This window comes from Dama dama, chromosome 2 (genome assembly GCF_033118175.1).
Source record: "Dama dama isolate Ldn47 chromosome 2, ASM3311817v1, whole genome shotgun sequence".
In the NCBI taxonomy this organism is placed as follows: Eukaryota; Metazoa; Chordata; class Mammalia; order Artiodactyla; family Cervidae; genus Dama; species Dama dama.
In genome coordinates this window covers 3,776,950-3,800,257 of record NC_083682.1, presented here as the reverse complement: position 1 = coordinate 3,800,257, position 23,308 = coordinate 3,776,950, and the positions used below count along the sequence as shown (strand labels likewise).

At 54.9% G+C, this 23,308-nt stretch overlaps 1 protein-coding gene across 1 annotated transcript in view; it reads left to right on the top strand.

Annotated features, from left to right (window-relative positions):
• ANO1 (anoctamin 1) overlaps window positions 1–23,308 on the top strand; it is a 168,849-nt gene that overhangs the window by 59,375 nt on the left and 86,166 nt on the right. The window contains exons 2-3 of the mRNA XM_061161710.1: window positions 14,556–14,728; window positions 20,616–20,948. Coding sequence (XP_061017693.1) covers window positions 14,621–14,728; window positions 20,616–20,948 — 441 coding nt within the window. The 5' untranslated portion in view covers window positions 14,556–14,620. The remainder of the gene's footprint in view (window positions 1–14,555; window positions 14,729–20,615; window positions 20,949–23,308) is intronic.

The window sequence follows — 23,308 nt, the reverse complement described above, 5'->3', positions numbered from 1 at the left end:
AAACCCAGCTGCCCCCTGAGCCCTTGGGGGCAGTTGAGAATCTCAGAAGATGAAATCTGACCTAAACATTAGCCAAGACACTGAACTTCCCTGGGGCAATCACTGCCACAGGCCCGAGTGTGCCTGGTGCTATAAGTTTGTTGAGGGGGTCGGGAGGTGGTGGGCAGGGAGGAAGGACCAGGAGCCTTCAGCCCCTCTAATCCCAGCAAGTTCCACTCTGGTCTGCTGCCCAGTAGCCTGGCAGCAGGGATGGGCATTTTAGCTGAGCGAGTCCTGCCTTTCCCAAAGATAAGATTACATTCACACTAATGCAAGTCTTACCACACCACCCGGCATTAGTACCCTTTGCTGGGAACCCTCGCCACCCCAAGTGTCTCACCCAGCGTTTTCTTGGTGTCTCGCTACATGTGATGATGAAAATCGGGCATTCCGTACCCACCCACCCTGGGCTTTGGAAACCCCTTGGTTCTGGACAAATATGACCAGCTCATAGCACATCTCTTTTTCTCCTCCTTTTGGTGGCTCTTGATAAATCAAAGTCAAGTCACCCCAGTAACTGTATTTAATATGACACAGGAGGAGAGGGTCCTGATTCCGACCTCAGGGCTTTCCCACCACTCTTCTCTGAGATGCAGGTCTTTACGCCTCCAGGGAATCTTGTGTTCTCTTTATTTGCCTTGTTCTCCATCCAGTTTCTTTTTTTTTTTTCCCCTTCCACTCCCTTCCTCATTCCTCCCTCTTCTTTACTGGAAGTCTCCACGCTTTGGAAGTGGATTGGTACGTGCAGGTGGGGAGCAGTTTCCCAGCACACAGAGGGAGGCTGTTCCCATGATGGGTACATGGCAGATTTATCACTTGTTGAAGGAAGGAGGCTTCTGAAATGCCAGGCAAAGCCCTTCCTGCTCCTGAGATCATGCTGGGGGGTGGGGGGGTGGGTTGGAGCCCCAGCCTGGCGGGTAGATCGGGGCCAAGGTAAGGTCTTGCAGCCAGTATCAATGGAGCAGAAGCACGGCCATGCTTCGGGCACCATCCGTAGTCCGTCCATTGGGAAGACCCCTCCGTGGTTCCTTTGCCCCTCTCCCACCCCCCTCCCGCCCCCAAGGCTGGTTCTCTGGCCTCAGCCCCACAGATGAGGAGGAACACTTCTTCAAGGCCAGATGCTTATCTGAGAAACAGATTCCTCGTCCCCATCGTGAGCCCTTTGCTGGGGTCCAGCACATTTTCTCTGTTCTTGGCCCTATTTCTGCTCTGGAGAGATTTTTTCAGCGGGATGCCCTGGACTGAGGTGAGCTTTAAAATTGCCCCTAGAGGTCAGACAGATGCGGGCCCCTCCCTGTCTATGCTGGCCTCCAGAGTCGAGGCAGTGGGCAGAGCAGGACGGGGTCCAGGTCCGACCAACAGAAAATAAAGGTTTTTCTTTTTCCCTCTTCTCCCTGACTTGCCTTCCCTTTCCCTTTGCCATGGGAAGTTTTTTCCCTTCCTCCACTTCCCCCACCCACAGATGTCTGTGGGCCTGGTGCTGGTTGCTCCATTCACCTAGTAAAATTATGTGCGAAGAAAAAGCCATTTACACTTTAGTAATTGTCAAAGCTATGGTTTTTCCAGTAGTCGTGTAGAGCTGTGAGAGCCAGACCGTAAAGAAGGCTGAGCGCCAAAGAATTGATGCTTTGGAACTGTAGTGTTGGAGAAGATGCTTGAGAGTCCCTTGCACTGAAAGGAAATCCAACCAGTCCATCCTAAAGGAAACAAACCCTGAATATTCATTGGAAGGACTGATTCGGGAGCTGAAGCTCCAATACTTTGGCTACCTGATGTGAAGAGCTGACGCATTGGAAAAGAGCCTGATGCTGGGGAAGATTGAGGGCAGGAGGAGAAGGGGACGACAGAGGGTGAGATGGTTGGATGGCATCACCGACTCAGTGGACATGGGTTTGAGCAAGCTCCAGGAGACAGTGGAGGACAGGGGAATCTGGCATGCTGCAGTCCATGGGGTCGCAGAGAGTCGGACCCGACTGAGAGACTGAACGGCAACAACAGCATGAAATAGATCAGTAGTTTCCTGTTCCCGTGAGGTTTGCTGTTTCAATGAAGAGTTTGGGGCTGCAATGCAGACCTTTAGTGGTTACAGGAGAAGAGGAGTCAAGGATGGAGGAGGATGCGCTCTAGGATGGCCGCTCTAGAGCCTGGGCACTCACACACACCGAGCCACGGACCCCGAGTCCTCACTTGGCTTTTGCGTCTGTGTTCCAGAACAAAGGATTTTGAAAATATGCAGTTGAGAGTGATTCATGGCCTAATCAAGGACAGGGAGTAGAGAGAAGTGTGGCTGCTTGTCTGGGCAAGGATGAGATGCAGGAGCTTTGTTGGATGACCGGCTAAATCTTGGACATTGTTCCCACGATGAGCTGATTCTGTGGGTCTCCCAAGCCTGGAAGCGGAGATGTGTGCTATCCTGTAGAATGTTAAATATCTCCAGGCACAGGGATGAAGCCAGCCCATCATCTTGACATCCCCGCCATGGTGGGTGGTGGATGAAGGGACCCCCGAGGCACAGCCGCACCGCAGTCAGGACGGAGGAGGTGCCCACCCCACCCCGCCCACCAACTCAGCTGGCTTGGTCCCTCACCCATCCACCCCCCTCCCCCTTGCTCTTAAAAAAGAAGCAGCAAGGCAATCATTAGGAATCCTTTTATTGGTATGAAAACAGAGTCTGGTTGTCAAAGTCTTCCCAAGGTCTCCCTCTCCTAAGTGGCTATGAATGTCCCCTTTGTGTTGAGGCCACTGTGGCCGCTCATGGGAAGTTGCCCACCCCACGCTCCACGTGTGTCCCTTGTAACTTCAGGGGGACCAGGGTGCAGCAATACGGCCAGGGGTGGAGGGACACCGATACGATGGATGAACCGGCAGCCCTCAGCCCTCCCCACTGCCCTCCCTCCCCTCCAGGCTTCACCATCTCCTCTCCCAGACCCCTGGCGCCCTCACCTGCAGACCTTCCCGCTCCCTGGAGCAGCCGTCCCCTCCTCTTCATCCTCCTGGTTCCCAGTCACCCTTTAGGGCTCAGCTGAGAACCACTGGCTCTGGAGAACTTTCTAGAACCTACCGTGATCTTTCTTTCTTCCTCGGGCTTCTCCCCACGTTTGTTACTTCCCTGGGTGACTGTAGAGCTCTGTGTGGGCAAATCTTTCTTCCTGCTTGTGTCTGGGGCTCACAGCTCCCTAGCCGCACGCAGTGGGACCTTGACGGTGCTCAGTCAATCGCGTTCTGCTCTTTGTGACCCCATGGACTGTGGCCCACCAGGCTCCCCTGTCCATTGGATTCTCCTGGCAAGAATGCTACCTAGGGCGGGTTGCCGTTCCCTTCTCCAGGGGGTCTTCCGGCTCCAGGGATCAAACCCACAACTCACTGGCAGGCGCATCCTTCACCACTAGGGCCACCTGGAAGCACTGATGCCTGGAGAGCCCAGCCCTGCTCCCTCCCTCCTGCAGGTCAGAGATCTGATGAGGGCTGCTCTCTGGGCTCCTGCGGCTTCTGGACCAGAGGCCCCAGGACTCTCTCCCACGGCCCCTCCATCCTCCTGGCTCCTGGGGGAGAACCCATTTGTGAAGATTCCAGGCCTCCTGCAGCCAAGGCAGGTGACTCAGGGGTTGTTTGAATCAGATTAGAATTACCTGTTAGTCGCAACACTGCTTGCTCTGCATGGTGCTGAGGTCCGTGGACGCCTTCACACTTTCTACAGATATTTTTACAACCTGCTGTGTGTGCTTTGCCGGGTGCTGAGAACACCTCAGAGAGTGACAGATAGGGGCCCTGATTCTTTGGCATAAAGAGAAAGTCAAAACAGTCAGGTGACAAGTGCTTCAGAGCAAATGGGCGGGATTGGGGGATGGGGAAGGCCTTCTGGAAAGGGGATACCTGAGCAGGGACCCAGGGGGAAAGGTCACTCCTGTGAAACCATTAGCACGTGTCTGGCCATGGAGAGGGGATCCAGCCCTCATTTGAGGAAGAGCAGTCTCCTCTTATGGTCCCTGAAGTCCACAAGGCTATGACAGGAGAAGGAAGTGGGGCCTGCCACCTGGTTCCTCCCTTGCAAGCTGACCACAGATGTCACAGCAGCCTGAGGCCCGTCCAGCTCCGAGGCCAGGAGGCTGTGTGCCGGGATCCCAGCCCAAAGCCACATGCCCTTGTCCATTCTCAGGCTGGGGGCGGGGAGGGGCTGAGTAGTTTGGTCTCCCCCTGGATGGCAGAGCACCCCCCTCAATACACTTTTCCTCACAAAGCGATTGATGCTCATCTGCTCACGAGGGCCTGGACCCATCTCCGGACACCATCCGGAGTCTTTTTTTTTTTTCCCCTTTGTTTTCCTTTTGAAATTATCAGGCTGGTGTTTTCCCCTCGGTTCTTTTCTCATCTTAGCAAAGAATTGAAACGACAGGCCAAGACAGTTCAGGCAGACAAGATTTGCTAAGGCAAGCAGCAAACAGTACACACTCAAGACACCGGAGCAGACCCACCCCCCAGAGGCGTGGTCCCACTCTGGCCAGGTCTCCCTCCTTACGTCCTTTGTTCCGTCCCCTAAGCGTCCCGAACCCTGATTGGTTCTGTCCCATGCAAAATAGGATTGTACCCAAGACCAATCAGGGGAGGGAATGTAAATAAGGCGTGTGTTCACGGCCAATCAAGCAAAGGGGCGTGTTGGGCTTGCCTTCCCTGGAGGGTCTCCCTCCGGCCTGTGGTGTCTGTTTTAGTGGGCTTTCCCATTCTTTGTTCTCTGCGCGTCCCTCTAATCACTGCTTCCTCTAACTGCCCTCTTGGGAGCCTTTTTTCTAACTGCCTAACAGAAGGAATTGGGAGCACCCGATGTCCTCTCGGACGAAGGACAAGGTGGGCTTTCTCTTCCGAAAGTGGCCGCAAGGAACCGGGAGTGAGTTCTCCAGCAAGAGGAGGGGTCCGGGGCTGAGGTCAGAGGTCAGCCTCTCTGCCAAATAGGGAGGAAAGCAGGAGGGAGAAGGGGATGGTTATAAACGTCTCCAGGAGCTTGCCCTGATGAATTGTGGAATAAAACGTCAATTAATTAAAAATTCCTCTTCCAAAGGGCTCTCTTGCCACCTCAGGGTGGGTGGAAGGGGTGGTTGTCGTCGCTGGTGTTGCCGTTGCTCAGTCGTGTCTGACTCTTTGCGACCCCATGGACTGCAGCATGCCACGTTCCCTGCCCTTCACCATCTTCCGGAGCTTGCTCAAACTCATGTCCACTGAGTCCATGATGCCATCTAACCATCTCATCCTCTGTCGCCCCCTTCTCCTGCCCTCAGTCTTTCCCAACATCAGGGTCTTTTCCAAGCAGTCAGCTCTTCACATCAGGTGGCCAAAGTATTGGAGCTTCAACGGAGCAGGAGGCAATAAAGAAGACATTTGGTTTTCTAGAAAGCCTGATTTCAGATGTAATCATTCTCACACTCCAAGCAGAGAAATTGGCTCTCAGGTACCGCTTTGGGAAGTGATGGTGTTGTAGGCAGGGGTGTGGGAACCATAGAGGGGGCAGGCCTGGGCCCTCTGAGATCTGCAGGACTGCAGATCCTGGAGGATCTTGGTTGCAGTGGGGATAAGCTTTTGGGTGGACCATGTAAGTGTGAGGAAGTGACCTCCATGGCCTCGGCCTGCAGCGGCTTGAAGTGAGGCTTCGGTTTCCAGCCAGAGATTGAGGTCAGGCCACAGTGGAGAGAGCCCCAGATCCTAGCCACTAGACCAGTGGTCAGTGACAAGGCCCTGGACCTTTGGCTTTGCACAAAAGAATTCCCATTAAGATGAAAAGTAGAGAAACAAGTTAAGTATTTATCAGAAAGAAAAAGAGTACAGTATGTGTGTAGACACATGGGGGAACTCAGAGGGAGAGTCGTGCCCTTGTGGTGGTTTAAATCACTTGTATGGGGCATTTCTTCTGGGTTTCCTTTGGGCCTTCCCTGGTGGCTCAGATGGTAAGGCATCTGCCTGCAATGCGGGAGACACAGATTCGATCCCTGGGTCAGGAAGATCCCCTGGATAAGGAAATGGCAAACCACTCCAGTATTCTTGCCTGGAAAACCCCATGGACGGAGGAGCCGGGTGGGCTACAGCCCATGGGGTCATAAAGAGTCAGACACGACTGAGCGACTTCTCCTCACTTCCTTTGGCCGGTCACCTTGCTTTGCCTGGTTCTGGGTCCATGTTTGGTTGACCTCAGGAACCTCCCATGTGTGCGTATCTCTCAGTCAAGATGGATTCTGGCGAAGTGACCTATGGGTAGTTGACATCACTTACTTTGGGTGATGTCCCTCTCTTTTTGACCTCCAAGGAACTTTCTAGTTGGGAAGGTCTCCTTGACTTCAAGAATGAGAAATACATGGTCTCTTATCTTTTCCACAGGGAGTGAACGTCAGCTGCTCTCCGGGGTAGGTGGCCCATCTACCTCCTGCCTCAGGGGGAGGTCACACACTGTGGGCCCATTTTTAATGCTTTAGGATGAGTTGGTCTCTGTGTGACCGTGTGTGTGTGTGTGTGTGTGTGTGTGTGTGTACGTGCGTGCGAGGGTGCGTGCACAGAGGTTGAAGGGGCCAAGTGAATTCCTCGTGGGTTACACAGACACTCCTCTCTCTCACTGTCTCCCTTCCTCCAAATATTTTACATCTTAACAGAAAATGCTTCGGGGCCCACAGTCACTGAACGACTGGCTCAGTTCTGTTCCTTTGCCCTCGATCCTTGTGGCTTACTTTCTGGTGTCATTTTCAGGCACGGAAATCTGAAGTCACCGAATGAATCACGACAAAATAGCCTGGAGCTGACATTCTAGCCAAGGGAGCTGACATTCTAGTCTGTGGGGCAGACAAGAACCGAGACAATGAAGGGAATTATGCAGTGGGTTGGGGGGTGGGGTGAAATCTGCACAAACAGAAATGGATGGATGGGGTAGGCAACCAGAGGATGAGTGCAGGGATGGGCAAGCGGGTGAGTGAATGGATGAATGAGAGTGAGTGGATGAATGGATGAATGAGTGCATCTGTGAATGAGCAAGTGAGTGAATGAATGAGTGATTTGAATGAATAAATGAATGCGTGAATGATGAATGAGTGAATAAATGAGTGAGTGAATGAATGACCCCTTCCCGCTTCAGCCCAGGCAGTGCTATCAGAAGAGCCAGGGGCAGGAGCCCAAGGGTCGAGGAGTCCTCTGGGCAGGCAGAAGACACCCCACCCCATGCTCTGGGCCAGCATCTCAGACAACATCTGCTCCCATGCTCAGTAGAGGCATGGGCAGTTCACACGTGCTGAACTGGTGCTTAGCTTGAGGACCACGGAGGTGGTGGGTCAGGTGATGCCTTTCAGGTCTCCAAGTAGAGAGCTCTCTTTCCTCCTCCACTAAAAACCCTGTGTGGCCAGCCGTATAATCAGAGAGGTTTGTAATTAAAGACTAAACTGTCAAAATATTTTAGGAATGTGTCTCCAATTGGCCCTGAGCAAAGGTGGTTTTCCTCAAAAGTGGCCATTTTTCCTCAATCAAAAGGGTTTGATATCACCCTGCAGGCTGTATGGTATGTCAGAGCTTTTAATAATAGTCTTCCTTTTCCGGGTGATAAAACTAATTTGTGTTCATTGCAGAAATCTTAGAAAACACAGAAAACATAAACCAGAAATAACAGCCATCCAACACAGTTGCCCTGCATAATAAGGAAAGGCTTCGTATCTGGGCTGTTCAGAACCTCGTCGGTGACCACACGCGGATCTGAGCCTTGAAACAGGGCTTGTCTGAACTGGGATATGCTGTGTACGCGTAAAACACATGTTAGATTTCGAATTCTTATGGGGCAAAAAGAATGTCAACTAGCTCTTCAACAGTTTTTATACTGATCACATGTTGAAAAGTTAACATTTTATGGAACAAACTACATATAGTATTTTATCAGTTTCCCCTGATGATTTTTATTCTTGTAATACAGCAGAGGATGAGAGCTTAGAGAGCATCACCAACTCAGTGGACATGAATTTGAGCAAAATCTGGGAGACAGTGAAGGCCAGGGAAGCCTGGCGTGCTACAGTCCATGGGGTCGCAAAGGGTCGGACATGACTTGACAACTGAAATATTGCATGGCTATTTCAGCATTGCAGATTGCCAGTGGCTCACATCACGTTCCTACTGGACTGTGCTGTTGTGTAAGGCTCAAAAATCTACTCCTTTAGTGCACTAGAAAGTCACACCCGGAGGATGGGTTCCAGGGCGCCAAACCCAGGGGAGGTTCGAAGTTCTGACCACCAGCGCTATGGCAGGAAGACCTGGTACCCTTGTTCATCCACTCTTTCACACCTCCCAAAAACATCAGGTCTTTGCTTTGGGCTGGGTGTTCAGCCGGGCAAGCCCCAGAACACAGGACGCAGTGAGCTTGTACCCAAGAGAAGCTTGCAGCCCCGCAGCTCGGCTGCAGGATGCAGACTCTGGACCTAGCAGAGGTCGTGACACAAAACAGAAGCTCTGCCCTGAACCACTCACGAGTGAAGGCACAGCCACAGAAACGGCGAGCTTTCCTGGGAAAGGCCGTGGCCCCACAAGAACCCAGATCTTTTATTCTGACTCTGGAATCTCACAGGAAAGCTCCAGCATCTTCCCATAACGGCAGCTAAGCCTGGTCTTCCGTCCAAGGATTTCTGGTTTTGCTTGATCTTTGGGGAAGCCATGTGAGGTCACACAGGGTAGTCCAAGAGGATCTGCTCTAGAAGGAGACTCAGGTCGCCAACCCAGGCTGTGACGTGAGGGTCTTTAGGGAAACAGAGGGTTGTGGGTGGCCACTGAACGCAGGAGGCCGTAATAAAGGTGTGATGCACTTCGACATGTGCCTGCGTGCACGGGGAGGAGGCAGGCAGCTGGGCTGTGTGGGTGAGAGCAACTCTCCGGGTTCACACACTCCAAGGGCACTGGCTGAGCAACATCCCAGCTCTGCAGCCTGGAGATTCGTGCCACCTTCTGCCCAGAGCACCTGGTTCTCATCTCTCAGGGGCTCCACGATCCTGAAGACTCCGCCTGGTGTGGTGAGCCCAGATGAGGGCAACCTGTGCATGGGACTTGGAAATCCTTTGTTCTCTTGGGGATCATTGATGAAAGGAAATGGCTGCTTCTCAGAGCAGGGCAGCCTGAAGCTATTTTATTCTTTCAAGCCCCAAGAAGAAGCACTAGGCCTTTGGATAGGGCTTTCATTTTAAGAAGCGGGCAGTCAGCATACTGTGAGCAGAGTCTCCACACTGTACTGGGCAGGGTGGTTCAGGGCTGGCCCGGTCGCATCCTGCATCCTATCCCTGGTGGGTGGGATTTCTGATGCCCAAGTTTCGTCATCATGGGGATTCGGGTCATGATACTGTAGGATCACTGGTGTGAAGGGAGCTGTTGGAAACTTGGTCTGGACTTCTCCCCAAATCTCCAAAGAAAGGATCCCAGGCGGGGTCGGGGTGGGGGGTAGGGCATACATCTGTGTGAATGCACTTGCAGCTGGTTGTAATCACTGTAAGAATGCGAGTTAATATTTGCAGAGAGCTTAGCACGCCGCTGGCTTATAGTAAGTACTGCCCCACTGCTTGTTAAATAAATAAACAAACAGGGAAATCTATATTGTGCCAAAGACAGGAGGGGTGGTGAAGAGTGCAGAAATAAAGCAGAAGACATGAGGAGGGTGGAGCAGAAATGGGCTTGAGTGCCTGGACGGAGGCAGCAGAACAGAGATGAGTAATGCCAGTCAAGCCAGAAGGGCTTCCAGGAGGAGGTGAGGAAGCTGGGTTCTAACTTACCCTGGGCATGTTTTTAGAGTTCCTAGGAATTCTCAAAAGGCCAGTCTTGGGTTAATAAAACACTTAAAACGTCTGAAAACCCGCTGATGGAAACAACATCCATGGATTCTGTCGTGGGGGGAAATCCCCCAGACAGAACTTCATGCTTTGGCCACGGTCCAGAGCCCTGAGCTGGCGGTCTCCATGCCCGCAGAGTGTCCCCGTCCAGCTGCAGCTTGCCGGCTTCTGCTCAGGGTTCTGACATCATTCGAGGGAAGGAAATGACAGGGGTCCAGTCTCCCGCCCACCATATCTCAGTTATAAACACCCCAGGCATGTCTCCCCTGGGGATAATTACATCTGAGTCAGTTTTAGCAGGTTAGGTCATATACCTGTAGGGCATTCATTTCTTTCTACAGGGATTGCCCACCGGATATTCCAAGGCGAGGAGGGCAAGGGGCCCAGCTAGCGGAGGATGGGGGGGCCCTGCGCTCACAATAGCCCTGAGTCATGAGCTTCTCACTTCTTCCATGCTCCTCTCCCCACCCGGGAAGCCCATGACTCAACAGCATTTATTTAGCACCACTGAGCGCAGAGATCCATCCTGGGAAGAAGGCTCCCCAAGCAGGCACGGCCAGAACTGAGGGACAGAGCAGCCTGGAGTGTCCTGGATTGTGCCAGCCCCTCCACCAAATAAGAGCAGCTCTGGGGGGCGGGGAGGCATCTGTGTATTTTATTAAAAACAACCCCAAACTCCCACTTCGTGCACCTCTAATAAAAAGCCAAGCACCTTGCCAGGCTTCCATTCTCATCGGAGAAATAGAGGTGGGAAGATCAACCTCCTGGGTCTTCCTTTGACACCTGGGAGCAGGGTTCACAGCAGGGAGTGGTTTTGCCCCCAGGGGACACCTGACACCGTCTGGAGACGTGTTGGTTGTCACACTGGGGAGGGAGGGGAGGGAGGGAGCCAGGGAGGCTGCTGAGCATCCTACAGGCACAGAACCGCCCCCGGCAAATTACGGTCCAGCTCCAGCTATGCTCAGAGCCAAGCGGAGAAACCCCATCCCCACCACCCCATCCCGGCAGAGTGCTGTATCAGAGAGGTCCTGGCGGGAATGACCCCTGCCCCAGGCTCACCATGCCCTCTTCTGCTTGCTCTGCACAGCTTGATTTGCTCGCCCGGCGAGGCTCAGACATGTGCACTAGGCAGACAGACGGCAAAGACGTTCTTGATCACACCTGACACCCAGGAGATGAAACATGTTACAAAGTGGAAAGGAGCCCCTCTAGAGCTTCTTCCAGAGGAGACACTCACCCAGCCGTGAGCTCAGTCTCCTCTTCTGTGTCTCTTGTCACTTTGTGCCCGCGCTCCTGGGGACTATTAAAAATGTAAGCAAAGCCGAAAGTGCCCGACGGTGGGTGACGCCACAGTGACAGGAAAGGGCAGCACGGTGGCGGAACGCAGCGAGCCGGGAGGTCCAGAACTTCCCATAATAAAAGTTAATGAGGCCGGTTTTCAGTAATTGGTGAGCGAGAATTAACCCTGCTGGTGGAACCAGTCCCCGTGGATTTTTAACTGTGAGAATCACGGAGTCAAAAAGAAGAAAACACACAATTGATGCCACAGTTTGTCTAGAAAATCTGTGTATAAGCAATTAGCGACTCAGAGGAGAGACGGAATCCCAATGTGATGGCCGTGAGACAGCGGAAGGCAGCGAACCCAGGAGCAGAAAGCATCACCAGAACACAAGACACCCTTTATTTATTTTTTTTTTTATTTTTTTTTTAAGACACCCTTTAAAGTCCTTCTGGGCTTCCCAGAGGGGCACTGGTGGTAAAGACCCGCCTGCCAGTGCAGGAGATAAAGAGATGCGGGTTGGATCCCTGGGTCGATCCCCTGGAGGAGGGCGTGGCAACACACTCCAGTATTCTTGCCTGGAGAATCCCACGGACAGAAGGGCCTGGCGGGCTACAGTCCATGTTGTCGCAAAGAGTCAGACACAACTGGAGCAACTTAGCACGCACGCATGAGAAGTTCTTCTGCTATGGAGGTATCTCTCTAGAAGAATCCCATCTCCCCCTTCCTGATTTGAGGGGAATGTTGTTTTTACTCCTTGTTGGTCCCTGGAATCCCCAGATTCAAGAACCACGACCTCACCCCCGCCTCTGATCCAGGCCATAAGCGGCCCGGAGTCAGAGTTGGTCCCAGCCGACCCATCCGTGTACCTGCTCTGGGCATTTCCCCTCCTCTTGATGAAGCACCTCTAAACCATCCTCCTGGGAAGACTAGGAGAGGGGACAGGAGGAAACAGATGGGGGGGGGGGAGCAGAACAGGGAAATCTACAGATGTGCAGTGAAGAAAGGGATGCTTTACAGGCAAGCAGATGGCTTGAACATGCTAAGTCATGAACCACAGAAACAAGAGGAGAAACACAGCTTTTGAGGCAAAGCCACAGGGAGCACTGTCCTGGGAGGACATGGGGAGCTGCCAAGCCTAAGACACGGTCCCCTACCCTGCAGTCCCCAGGTCTCAGACACAAAGCCCCAGAGCCTGTCCAGGGTCAGCGGTCAAGCATCACCTCCCAAACGTTTGGAAATGTCAATGTACCCAGAGTTGAGGAATTACCTTTTCACTCTTTCTTCACAAACTATATCTCATAGACTTCAGCAAGACTCTTTGCCACTTGAAAATAAATTTAGAAAGATGATACTTTAGGGTTACACAATCTTGGTGGTTTACCAACAAGGATGAATGAAGTTACATAATCCTGTGTGTGTGTGTGTGTGTGTGTGTGTGTGTGTGTGTGTGTCTTCCCAACCCCGAAAACTTGAAATTTTAGGGGTAAGATCTCCCAGGTATGGCAGAGACCGTGAAAGACTGTTTGCGGCGAGACCTTGGGCAGCCTAGAGCACTTCTCCAAACCAACTCTAGCTGTCCAAGGTGTAGACAGAATCCTTTAGGGCCACTCAGCTCCTGTTGGCAAGGCCAGCCCAAGGATGGAGTAACCTTCTTGCTTTTCTCCAAGTTCAAGAAACTTACAGACTTGAGCCTGAGTGGGGGAGGAGAGAAGGTCATGGCAATGAGAAGATGACAGGAGTAGTAACCGTGGCCTCCACTGCCCAGCGCTGCCCCCAACCCAGCACTGAGCTCACACACACTAACGTTCATGGGAGAAGACGGAGTCTCCATGAGGCTTAAGGAGACTTGCCCAAAGTCACAGGGCTGGACAGTGCCAGAGCGGGAACAGATCCCACCCCGTCTCCCCCACCCCATCTGAGCTCACACACATTAGATGTTCATGGGAAAAAACAGAGGATCCATGAAGCTTAAGGAGACTTGTCCAAAGTCACAGGGCTGGACAGTGCCAGAGCGGGAACAGACCCCACCCCATCTCCCCCACTCCATCCTGTCTGATCCCAGAATCCATTCTTGGAGCCAAAACAGGCTGCTGCCACCAGGACTTTAGAAGGCAGCTTGTCATCATTTCTGTAGACCCCAAATGTTCCTCAGTGACCGTGCAATTATTGAGCACCAACTGGTTGTATGACAAATGGAAGTAGTGAAAGTGCTCGTTGCTCACTGGCGTCCAACTCTGTGACACCATGGACTGTGTCACAGTAGCAACTGTAGGAAGCCACTGCTAAACCAAGTGGAGTAAAGAAAGTGCTGCCGTCAAGGTAGAGACACGTTCTTGGGCCTGAGTGATGAAGTGAGGGGCAGTCCAGGGTGGCTTTCTGGAGGAAGTGGCATTCAGTCGGTACGTACCTAGAGGAACAAACGGGAAATGAAGAGGCAGGAAAAAAGGAGACATCATTCCCATTGGGAAGGGTTGCTAGTGTGGACCCCAAAGGCTAAACCGGAGCATGGCTGCCCCTGGAGACCTTCATCCCCCTCCTGCAGGGATGGAGGATTAAAAATGCACCCAGGAACACCTACCATGGGCGGGGCCCCTGCTAGCCCAGGGAGGAGAGAGATCAAAGCCACCTTCCCCATCCTTCTGGGAGGTAGTAGAGATAACACAAGGAGGCAGCTCTGCAGGGGCCCACCCCCTTCCTTGGCCTCTGAAACCCCCAGCCCCCTCTGCAACAGGAGGATCGGGCTGTAGGTTCAATGAGATGAACTGTATTCCAGACTCTGCTCGTGCCTGGGCACAAGAGTACTAAACTTTCAGTAAGTGGGGGCTCTGGGGAGGAGCTGGACAGGGCGGGCACGAAGCAAGCAGGGGAGGCTCCCTGGAGGAGGTGAGAGCTGAGAGGCCACCAGGAGTCAGCCAGGGGTGGAGCGGGAAGAGGCAGGGAGAGCATTCCTGACTCCAACCTCAGAAGCGTCTCTCTCGGCTGCAAGGTGACCCGGCAGCAGGACTACCACGATCCGAGCCTTTTCTTGAAGGTGGGGGCTGGTGGACGTTCCCTCCCTGCTGCGACACCCTGGCCTCCCTTAAAAGCAACTCGAGGGGCACTTTCCTCGGATAAAAATAAAACTTGGAGGGGCCCCGCAGGAATGGAATACTTTCTTCCTGTGTTTAAATTTCTACGGAAAATCTGACCCGCGTGGCCGCCGCCCCGGCATAAGCGAGCGCACAGCGCTGGTATCTTTCTTGAAGGCGAAGGAAGCCGGCGGGGCGTCCAGGCACGAGCGGGCGCGGTACCCGCAGTGTGGGCGCTCCTGCACCGCGGCGCGCGGGGCCGGGGCCGGGCGACGCGGGCGGCGGGCGGAGCGGGAGGCCCGGCCCCCTGCGAGCCAGCGCGCCCAAACGCCGCCTGTCCGCTTGCAGAGGCCGCCGGGGCCGTGGATGGGGAGGGCGCGCCGCCCGGCGGTCCCGGCGCACAGGCGGCCGCGATGAGGGTCAACGAGAAGTACTCAACGCTCCCGGCCGAGGACCGCAGCGTCCACATCATCAACATCTGCGCCATCGAAGACATCGGCTACCTGCCGTCCGAGGGCACGGTGAGTGCGGGCGGCCGCCAGCCGCGATCGCCAGGGAGGGCACCTGCGCCGCACCCGGGGAGGGTGGGACCGGAGGCGCCGGGTCCACGGGGCTCTAGGCGCTTGGGGGGCGCCCAGCGGTGCACGTGGGCCCCGCCGCAGGCGCGCGCCCACCCACCCCGGCCCCGAGTCCCCGCCCGAAGCCGCTTCGCGCCCAGCTCCAGCGCGAGCCCGAGCCCGCGGCTGGGGCCCGGGGTGGGACGCTCCCTTCCCGTTGGTGCCGATTTGGGGCAACGGGTGGGGGTGGGGAAGCCGCCTCGCCCGGGGAGGGTGGCAGCCTCCAGGCCCCACCGCGCCGTCAGCCTCGGGTCACAGCTGCGCGCCTCGGTGCGGGGTGCCCGGCCTGGGAGCTCCCCACGCCCCGGGCAGCAGGCGCCAGGGCCGGTGGGTCTTTCCGCGCTGACCCGGGTCCCCAACCCGTAGTTTGCGCCTGGCCTGGACTGTAGCCAGGCCGCGTGGGCCAGCACCGACCCGACCAGGTGACCACGAGCCCCTCGTGGGGTCTCCTCTGATCCCAGGTCAGAATTCGCCCCTGAGGGTTTTGGCTTAAAGTTGGAACAAAGTTTGCAAGAAGAGGAAAGGGCTGAGATCAATGCCTCAGCCAGGGAGCCCCGCTGACTCTGCTGGCTCTGGGGCCAGAAAATAGACTCCCCTATCTCCCCTCTTCCCCCAAGCACCACCCGGGCCCCTCCGCAGGAAATGCGGAAGCCCCAGCTGCCCTGTTCTACTCTGACCAAGTCCAGGGTTATTCCTGCCTGCCTCTCTAGCCTCTGCTGGAGTCAGTGGGGGCATCCAGGGAGGTGCCTGTGGCGTGTGTTCCAGGAAAGGCAGAGACCCCCAGCCTCAGATCACAACTGGGCTCCCATGGGCTTTGGGGTGTCTTTTACAACTGGGCCTGCTCCAAAATGCTGGGAATGTTAGGGACCGCTGTTGGTGGTGGCCTTGAAAGCTTAGGGGTTATCGCTTCAGCCCACACTGTGTGTGTCTGCTATGTGCTGGGCCCTGCGGGATCCTGGGCACCCCCAGAGGGAACGAGACAGGGGACCCCGCCCAGCTGGGGCTCAAGCAGCAGTAGTGGAGGTTACCCAGGACAGCGACAAGGGCCGTGTCCAGGGCGATAGGCCAGTCGCTGTGTGTTAACTCATTTTACTCTCCCAGTAACCGTGGGGGGTAGGTGTTGTTCCTACAGATGAAAAAGTGGGGGCCAGAGGGGGGCAGAGGACTGTCTTGTGTCGCCCACCGGCTGGGAGGTGAGCTCGGAAGAGCCAAGACACAGAGGCGGGTTTCCATGGACAGCCTGCTGCAGGGACGAACATTCTGGAGGACAGGGGGCCGGTTATATTCATAATTGGGTGGGGTGGGGCCTTCCGTACAAAGAAGTGGCGTATATAAAGACTCATAGGTGGGAAGGAGGGGTGCAGGGGTTAGGAGGCATGAGATAGGGGTGGCAGCCAAGATAATGAAGAGAAACAGACATCCCAGAGGTTGACCAGATTCAACTTGAGAGAGACAGGTGGTGAAATGAAAACTGGAGCTCTTAACAGATGGCTCCTGGGCTCTAAGCTTTACTTCAGGGACCCATGGCCCACCCCCATCTAGAAGCTCTCTGCTCCTCCCAAACGACAAAGTCTGCAGAGAGGCCACTCGGCCCTTCCTTCAAGGTCTCCGCAGTCCAGAAACAAGTAGATAAGCCCAGAGGAGACTGGTGTGTCTTCCTTTGCACACAGCTCTTACTATGGGGAGGTTCCAGGTATGATGGGCTTGGAGGGCTGTGAATCAGGGGCACGTGGCCACAGGAAGGCAGGCTGAGCAGCGTCCCACCAGGGAGAGAGGGCTTCAGAGAGGCTGGACGCAGTGACTCTGGGAGCCGGGGGCCTGTCCGTGCCGCTGGGCAGGCACTGTGCCAGGGAGAGCCTCCCAGGGCATCCCTAAGACCGCTCATGCCAGCGATTGTTGCTCACTCACTACCTTGAGTCACCCAGCGAAGGCGGCTCCCAGCAGATGAAGCCCAGAGGGCGTGGACTGCCTTTCAGAAAGTCCCCATCCGGTTCCCAGACTCGCATCCCATACTGGGGGTGTCGACATCATTTACATCGGCCGTCAGAATAAACCCTGCCCCAGTCTCCTTGTCTGTGCCTCTCCTTATTCTCATTCCCAAGTTCAAGGGTAAAGGTCATTTCCTTGTTCCTGTAGTAAGAGGTATAAGAGATAATGCAAAAGTTAGAGCCCAGATTGGTGGGTGCAACTCATTTCATGAAGTTTTCTTTGTGTTAATCTTTGAGTGTTTCTACTTTCTTCCTTCACACTGAGGGCTGTCAGTGGCCTTGAATCTATGTCCCAACAAGCCCAGACACCCCGGAGGCAGACACTTGATGCTGGCATCTGCCTGCCTGCGAGATAAGAGCGCGTTCTCTTTATCTGCTGTTGGAGACAATCTGTCTATGGATCACGGAATTAGCCCATTAATCATAAGTTAATATGCAATGCGGGTGATTTCATTTAAATTTTTTTGGAGTAAAAGTGTTTCAGAGTGATGTTCAGATTGGAGTTGAAATTCAGAGAGTCCCAAGATGGAAAGAAATTTTGCAGGTCCCTGATTTCATTTTCCCCATTTTTGGAAAAAGTGAATATAGCAGGTTCTCTTAGAATGATGATTGAGACATGCCCTGACTTGGTCTATTGCACACGAATGAGTGAATTCAGTTCCTGGAGCTCCAACTCCAGGTAAGAAGCCATATTAAAGAATACACTGGGTTCTGGATACAGAGAAGAGACTTGTGGTTGTCAAGGGGGCGGGGAAAGGACGGAGTGGGAGACGGGTTAGCAGATGTAGGTTTTTAACAGCAAGGTCCTACTGTAGAGCACGGGGAGGTATGTTCCATATCCTACGAGAAACCACAGTGGAAAAGAACATTTCGCAACAAGACTATGTATATATGTATAACTGAATCACTTTACTGCACAGCAGAAATTAACATAGCCTTGTCAATCAGCTATACTGCCATAACAAAATAAGTATGAAGAAAGAATTGGGCCCCAGTGCAGCGACCAAGGTGTGGATTCAGGGCTCCACTCTCCTCCTCTGTCCTTTTCTAAGAGTTTGGAGAGGCAGGTAGAAGAATTTTGCAGAGACAGGTAGACTGCCCTCTCCCTGTTCGTGGTGTCTGGCTCAGGGCACACCTACTGTGAAGGGGAACTTAGGCCCCTGACCTTTTCTTCCCTCAGCTCAAGGAGCCAACTTTCTACCTTCCTTGGGCTTCCCTGGTGACTCAGAGGGTAAAGAATCTGCCTGCAGTGCAGGAGACCCGGGTTTGATCCCTGGGTCAGGAAGATCCCCTGAAGAAGGGAATGGCCACCCACTCCAGTATTCTTGCCTGGAGAATTTCATAGACAGAAGGGCCTGGCCGGCTACAGTCCAGGGGTCCCAAAGAGTCAGACATGACTGAGCGACTAACACTTTCACTTTTCCCCAACCTCAGTTGAGATGTTTTTGTCCCCATTTTGCAGATGGAAAAACTGAGTCTTAGAGCTGGGGTGGGGGTGTAGTGTCTAAACTCTGGTCTGGCTGGGTCTCAGCTTCCATATGCTTGGTCTGGTGGCCCCTACCAGTAGCCATGTGCAAAACCCACGCCAGTGTCGTTCATTCACACACGCATACATTCGTTCCAGAACCACGCAGTTAGTGCCGAGCATTTAAAAAGACAGGGAGGAGGGGACGAGGCGTCCTGACTCCTGTGGGGGGAGGTGGGTGAGGAAACGGGAGGATGGTGCAGGCAGACCAGGAGGAGCACTCCCGCCCTCGGGCGCTGCACGCGGCCCCTGGGTCAGCTCGGAAGATCTGAGTTGCCCATTTGGAAAATAAGGAGGAGCCCCTTGTAGAGACGCGGGGGGTCTCCTGTGCCCAGGATGCTGGCAGCAGGCCCTGTGCCCTTCAGCCCTGCCTGCCTGGGGCCCGTGTGTCCACCTGGCGCTGACCGCCTCCCGTGCGCTCACCCTGCCCGCTGGCAGCAGCGTCATTCGTCAGCACTGCCAGTGTCTGCAACTGTCCCTGGGCGGCCTTCTGGCTTTTCTGCCCACCCCCGTTGCGAGGAGAGGAACCCCTTCTCTCCCAGCTCTCCGTGCCCCTCTTGGGATATCCAGGGGAATGAGCGCCTGCTATTGGCACCGGGATGGAAGGCTGGGAGACGGGATGGCCTCCGGGCGCCTGTCCCAAGAGTTAGCGGGAGGGTCCACCCAGACCGGGTGCTCTTTAACTCAGTGAGTCCTCCTCGCTGCTGCTGGGGGCAGCTTCCATTATCCACCCATTTTACAGAGCAGGGAGAGTGTCCCCCAGGGCTCCTCGCTGGAGAGGGACCAAGCCTACATGTACCTGGGGGCTCTCGTTGCCCCAAGCCCCCCTCCACCCTGACCTTCCCTGTGGTTCTGGGAGCAGGGGGGCTGGAACCGTGGCCCAGCTGGGCGGCTGCAGTGATGCAACAGTGTCCAGTGGAGCAGGCCACAAAGGGTCAGCAAGGGCAGCCGGGGCTGACCGCTTCACTCGCCGGACCCCAACTTCCTCCAGATCCAGTAGCCCTGATTCTAGTGGGCCTCGAGCAGGGACTGCATGAGCGGATGTAGCCGTGCTGGGAAGGAGTGTCACCCCGGGTCCCTGGTACCTCTGGGTGGGGGTCCCTGGGTGCGGACTCCAGGCTGGACTCAGCCCGCGTGCATCGTCACCTCAGGCGCCCCTCACCAGGCCTCAGTTTCCCCGACAAACTGAGGTGAACAACTTTTTCCCACCCGTCCCCCATGACCCACCAAAGTGCTGGGGTGGTCCGTGGTCTCTGTCCTTGGCTGGGGGAGGGGAGATGGGCCTCCTTCTGCCCCCCAGCCCCCTGGCCCTCCCAGCACGAGCCATGGACCCGGCCTCTCAGCCCCAGCCCAGCTCTGAGGACTCTGAATGGTGCAGAGTGAGGCCTCTTCCCAGTGTGATTTTATTTATTTTCTCCTATTTCTGAGACCAGCTTGCTGGGGACCCTAATACCCTCGACAACCATCTGACTCCCGTGGGAGTTTGAGAGCCGGTTGTGATTTCCACAGAAGCCATGCGCTGTGGGCCCGTGGGGGTGCCTGGCTTTGAGCCCTGCTCCCCAGGCTCCATCTCCTTGGCCCCCTGGACAGGCGGAGGAGGAAACTGAGGCAGGACTGTGTGTGCAGCTCCCCCAACCCCTGATCCCACCTCTACCACCTCTGCCCTCACTCTGGCCCTTGAGACCACCCGCTGAGCCCAAATACTCGACTCAGGGTCTGGGAGTCGGTCTGGGAGAACCCAGACTAACACAGCAGGTGCCTGGCCCCTGACCGCACGGCTCATTGGTGGCAGAGCCAGGCCAGGCGAGGGCTATAACAGGCTGGTGGTCACCTTGACGTGCCGTCGCCAGGCTCACTGGCCATCAGAGTCATGACCAGCAGACGTGGTCTGCTCTGCTCCGCCCAGGACCCTATGTGAGAGGAGCACCCCCTAGGGGTTGGCTCTGCAGATTCCACACCCTGTTCCAGCCGCTGGTCCTCCCCAGGGGGCCCACCCCCTCCTCCGCAGAGCCAGGACGCCTTTGCGTGAGAGCATCCAAGGTTGGCATCTGCACGTGATGTGAGCAGGGACGGCTCCTCCCGAATGCCAGTCCCTGGAAGGCAGGGACTTCTGCAGTGTGCTCAGGCGGTCTGAGCCCCTGCCGTCAGAGGGCAGCAGTGGAGAGGGTGGGCGGCGTGGGGTGGCGGGCGGTTGGGTGGCCAGTGGCTTGGCGACGCGCTCCCCTCTGCAGGCCCGTTCCCGAGCCCCTGACGGCAAGCGGCTGTCTCCTCCCCACAGCTGCTGAACTCCTTGTCCGTGGACCCGGACGCCGAGTGCAAGTACGGTCTGTACTTCCGCGATGGCAAGCGCAAGGTGGACTATGTCCTGGTGTACCATCACAAGAGGGCCTCGGGCGGCAGGACGCTGGCCAGGAGGGCCCAGCACGGCGACGTGGGCCTGGCCGCCCGCAGCGCCCGGCAGGACCAGCCCCTGCCCGGGAAGGCAGGCCCCATGGGCGCGGGCGAGCCCGAGCCGCCGCTGGACTACCACGAGGATGACAAGCGCTTCCGCCGGGAGGAGTACGAGGGCAACCTGGTGGAGGCCGGCCTGGAGCTGGAGCGGGACGAGGATGTAAGTGGCCCTGATCCTAGACAGGCGGGGGGCGGGCGGGAAGGCAGCCGCCGGACGGCCCCCTCTGCTGCCCCGAAGGAGGGGCTGGGCTCCTCCGCCCTGACCAGGGGGGTCATTTCCTGCTCCGGTCAGTTCCTCCCCTGGGAAGCTGGGCAGAGGACGAAGCTCTCCCGGGAGCCTCCCTGGCGCTCGACTTCGTCTTCTCAGGGCCTTGGTTTCTCAGCTTGTCGAGTGAGGAGGTTGGCCAAGCTGATCCCCCTGGGGCCCTGGTGCGCCGAACTCGGTGACTGTCGCACTGGTTTCCGGAGCTCCCCTCCTTGGCAAAGTCGGAGAGCCTTTGTCAGGGCACGTTTCCTGGGCAAAGCAGGTCCGCTTACCTGATCTGCAGGCTGCCCCGGTGGCGGAAAAGCACGCCAATGTGCAGAGATGACCTTGGTGACCCTGGGGACCATCAGTCCACCCTCCCCCACAAGCTTCTCAGTGGACTTGCTGGTGCTCCCGCACCAGCCGCTTAACATCTCTGTGCACGAGGGGGTGGGGGCCTTCCTTCCGTGAGCACTGGAGTTCAGGCCCCCAGCCCGAGGAGCTGTCACTGTACAGGTTAACCAAGAATCAGCTGAAGTCTCAACAGCATGCTCAGAGCAGAGAACGTAGCCAGCAGGTAGACCTCGGGAGCCGTGAGTTCATCGAGAACGTTCAAAATAGAAGGTGGTGTTAGTTTCCTGTTTTATTCGATGAGAACCACCCAGTCCTTAAATGGTGAACGCTTTGGGTCTGGTGACGAAAAGGTTTTCGCGGTACTCAGGCTAGAAATCTAGTGACCGGGGAGCAGGTATGAACACTCTTTCATACTTTGATGCTATTTTGCCTGAAAGCAACCAAACTTGCTTAACGGCCCTTGTTCCACCTTGACCCGGAGGTCAAGGCCAGCAGGGACCACCCCACTGGTGGGGCTTTGGTTACCTGGCAGATCTCGATGAGTTCAGCTGTGGGGTTGGTTCCTACTGGAGTTGTGAGGATGTGAGGGACCTAAAACATTCTGATGGTCAGGACGCAAAGTTGGATCCTAACCGGATGGCTGAGAGCCTGTCTCTGAAGCGCTCTGAGCGCAGCAGCCACAGACAGGCATATGCTGGTCCTTCAGTGTTTTCTGTCTCGCTTTGGCTTAGACCTGAGTTGGGGCCGCTCGGGAGAGAGAGCAGTCATTCACACTGGCTTTTCCCAGTCCCACCCAGCCAGCCCCGTGGCCTTTTGTTGGAACAATGCAGCTACTATAGAGGCTTGATTTCAGGGTGTCCTTTATAACTGGAGGAACCAGTGGCCTCCGTCAGAAGCAGGAGAGGTTGGAGGGAGCCTGGTGGTGGAGCCTGTCCCTGGAACTGTGATCCTGGGCGCAGTGTGATGGGTGCCTTGTCTGTTCACGGGTATTTATTCTCTGTCTCTGCCACTCTTTCCTGACTACAACTTTAAAATCTCAAGTTTGAAAGGACCCCCTACCCCAGCGTCCAATAATTCACACCCTCCTGGCCAGATACCAGACCTTCTGCCTGTCCTTCGCAAGACATAAAGCTTCAGACTACTGTACAGTTGCACTCATTTCACATACTAGCAAGGTAATGTTCAAAATCCTTCAAGCTGGGCTTCAGTAGTATATGAACTGAGAACTTCCAGATGTACAAGCTGGATTTAGAAAAGGCAGAGGAACCAGAAATCAAATTGCCAACATCTCTTGGATCATAGAGAAAGCAAGGAAATCCTAGAAAAACATCTACTTCTGCTTCATTGAGTACGCTAAAGCCTTTGACTGTGTGGATCACAACAAACTGTGGAAAATTCTTAAAGAGATAGGAACACCTTACCTGTCTCCCGAGAAATCTGCATTCAGGTCAAGAAGCAACAGTCAGAACTGGATGTAAAATAACAGACTGGTTCAAAATGAAAAAAAGAGTTCGTCAAGACTGTATATTGTCACCCTGCTTATTTAGCTTATATGCAGAGTATGTCATGCAAAATGCCAGGCTAGATGAATCCCAAGCTGGAATCAAGATTTCCGGGAGAAATACCAATAACCTCATATAGGCAGATGATACCTCTCTAATGGCAAAAAGTGAACAGGAACTAAAGAGCCTCTTGATGAGGGTGAAAGAGGATGGGGAAAAAGCTAGCTTAAAACTCAGCAATCAGAAAACTAAGATCATAGCATCTGGTCCCATCATTTCATGACAAATAAATGGTAGATGGGGAAAAAGTGGAAACAGTGACAGATTTTATTTCCAAAATCACTGTGGATGGTGACTGCAGCCATGAAATTAAAAGACGCTTGCTCCTTGGAAGGAAAACTATGACAAACCTAGACAACG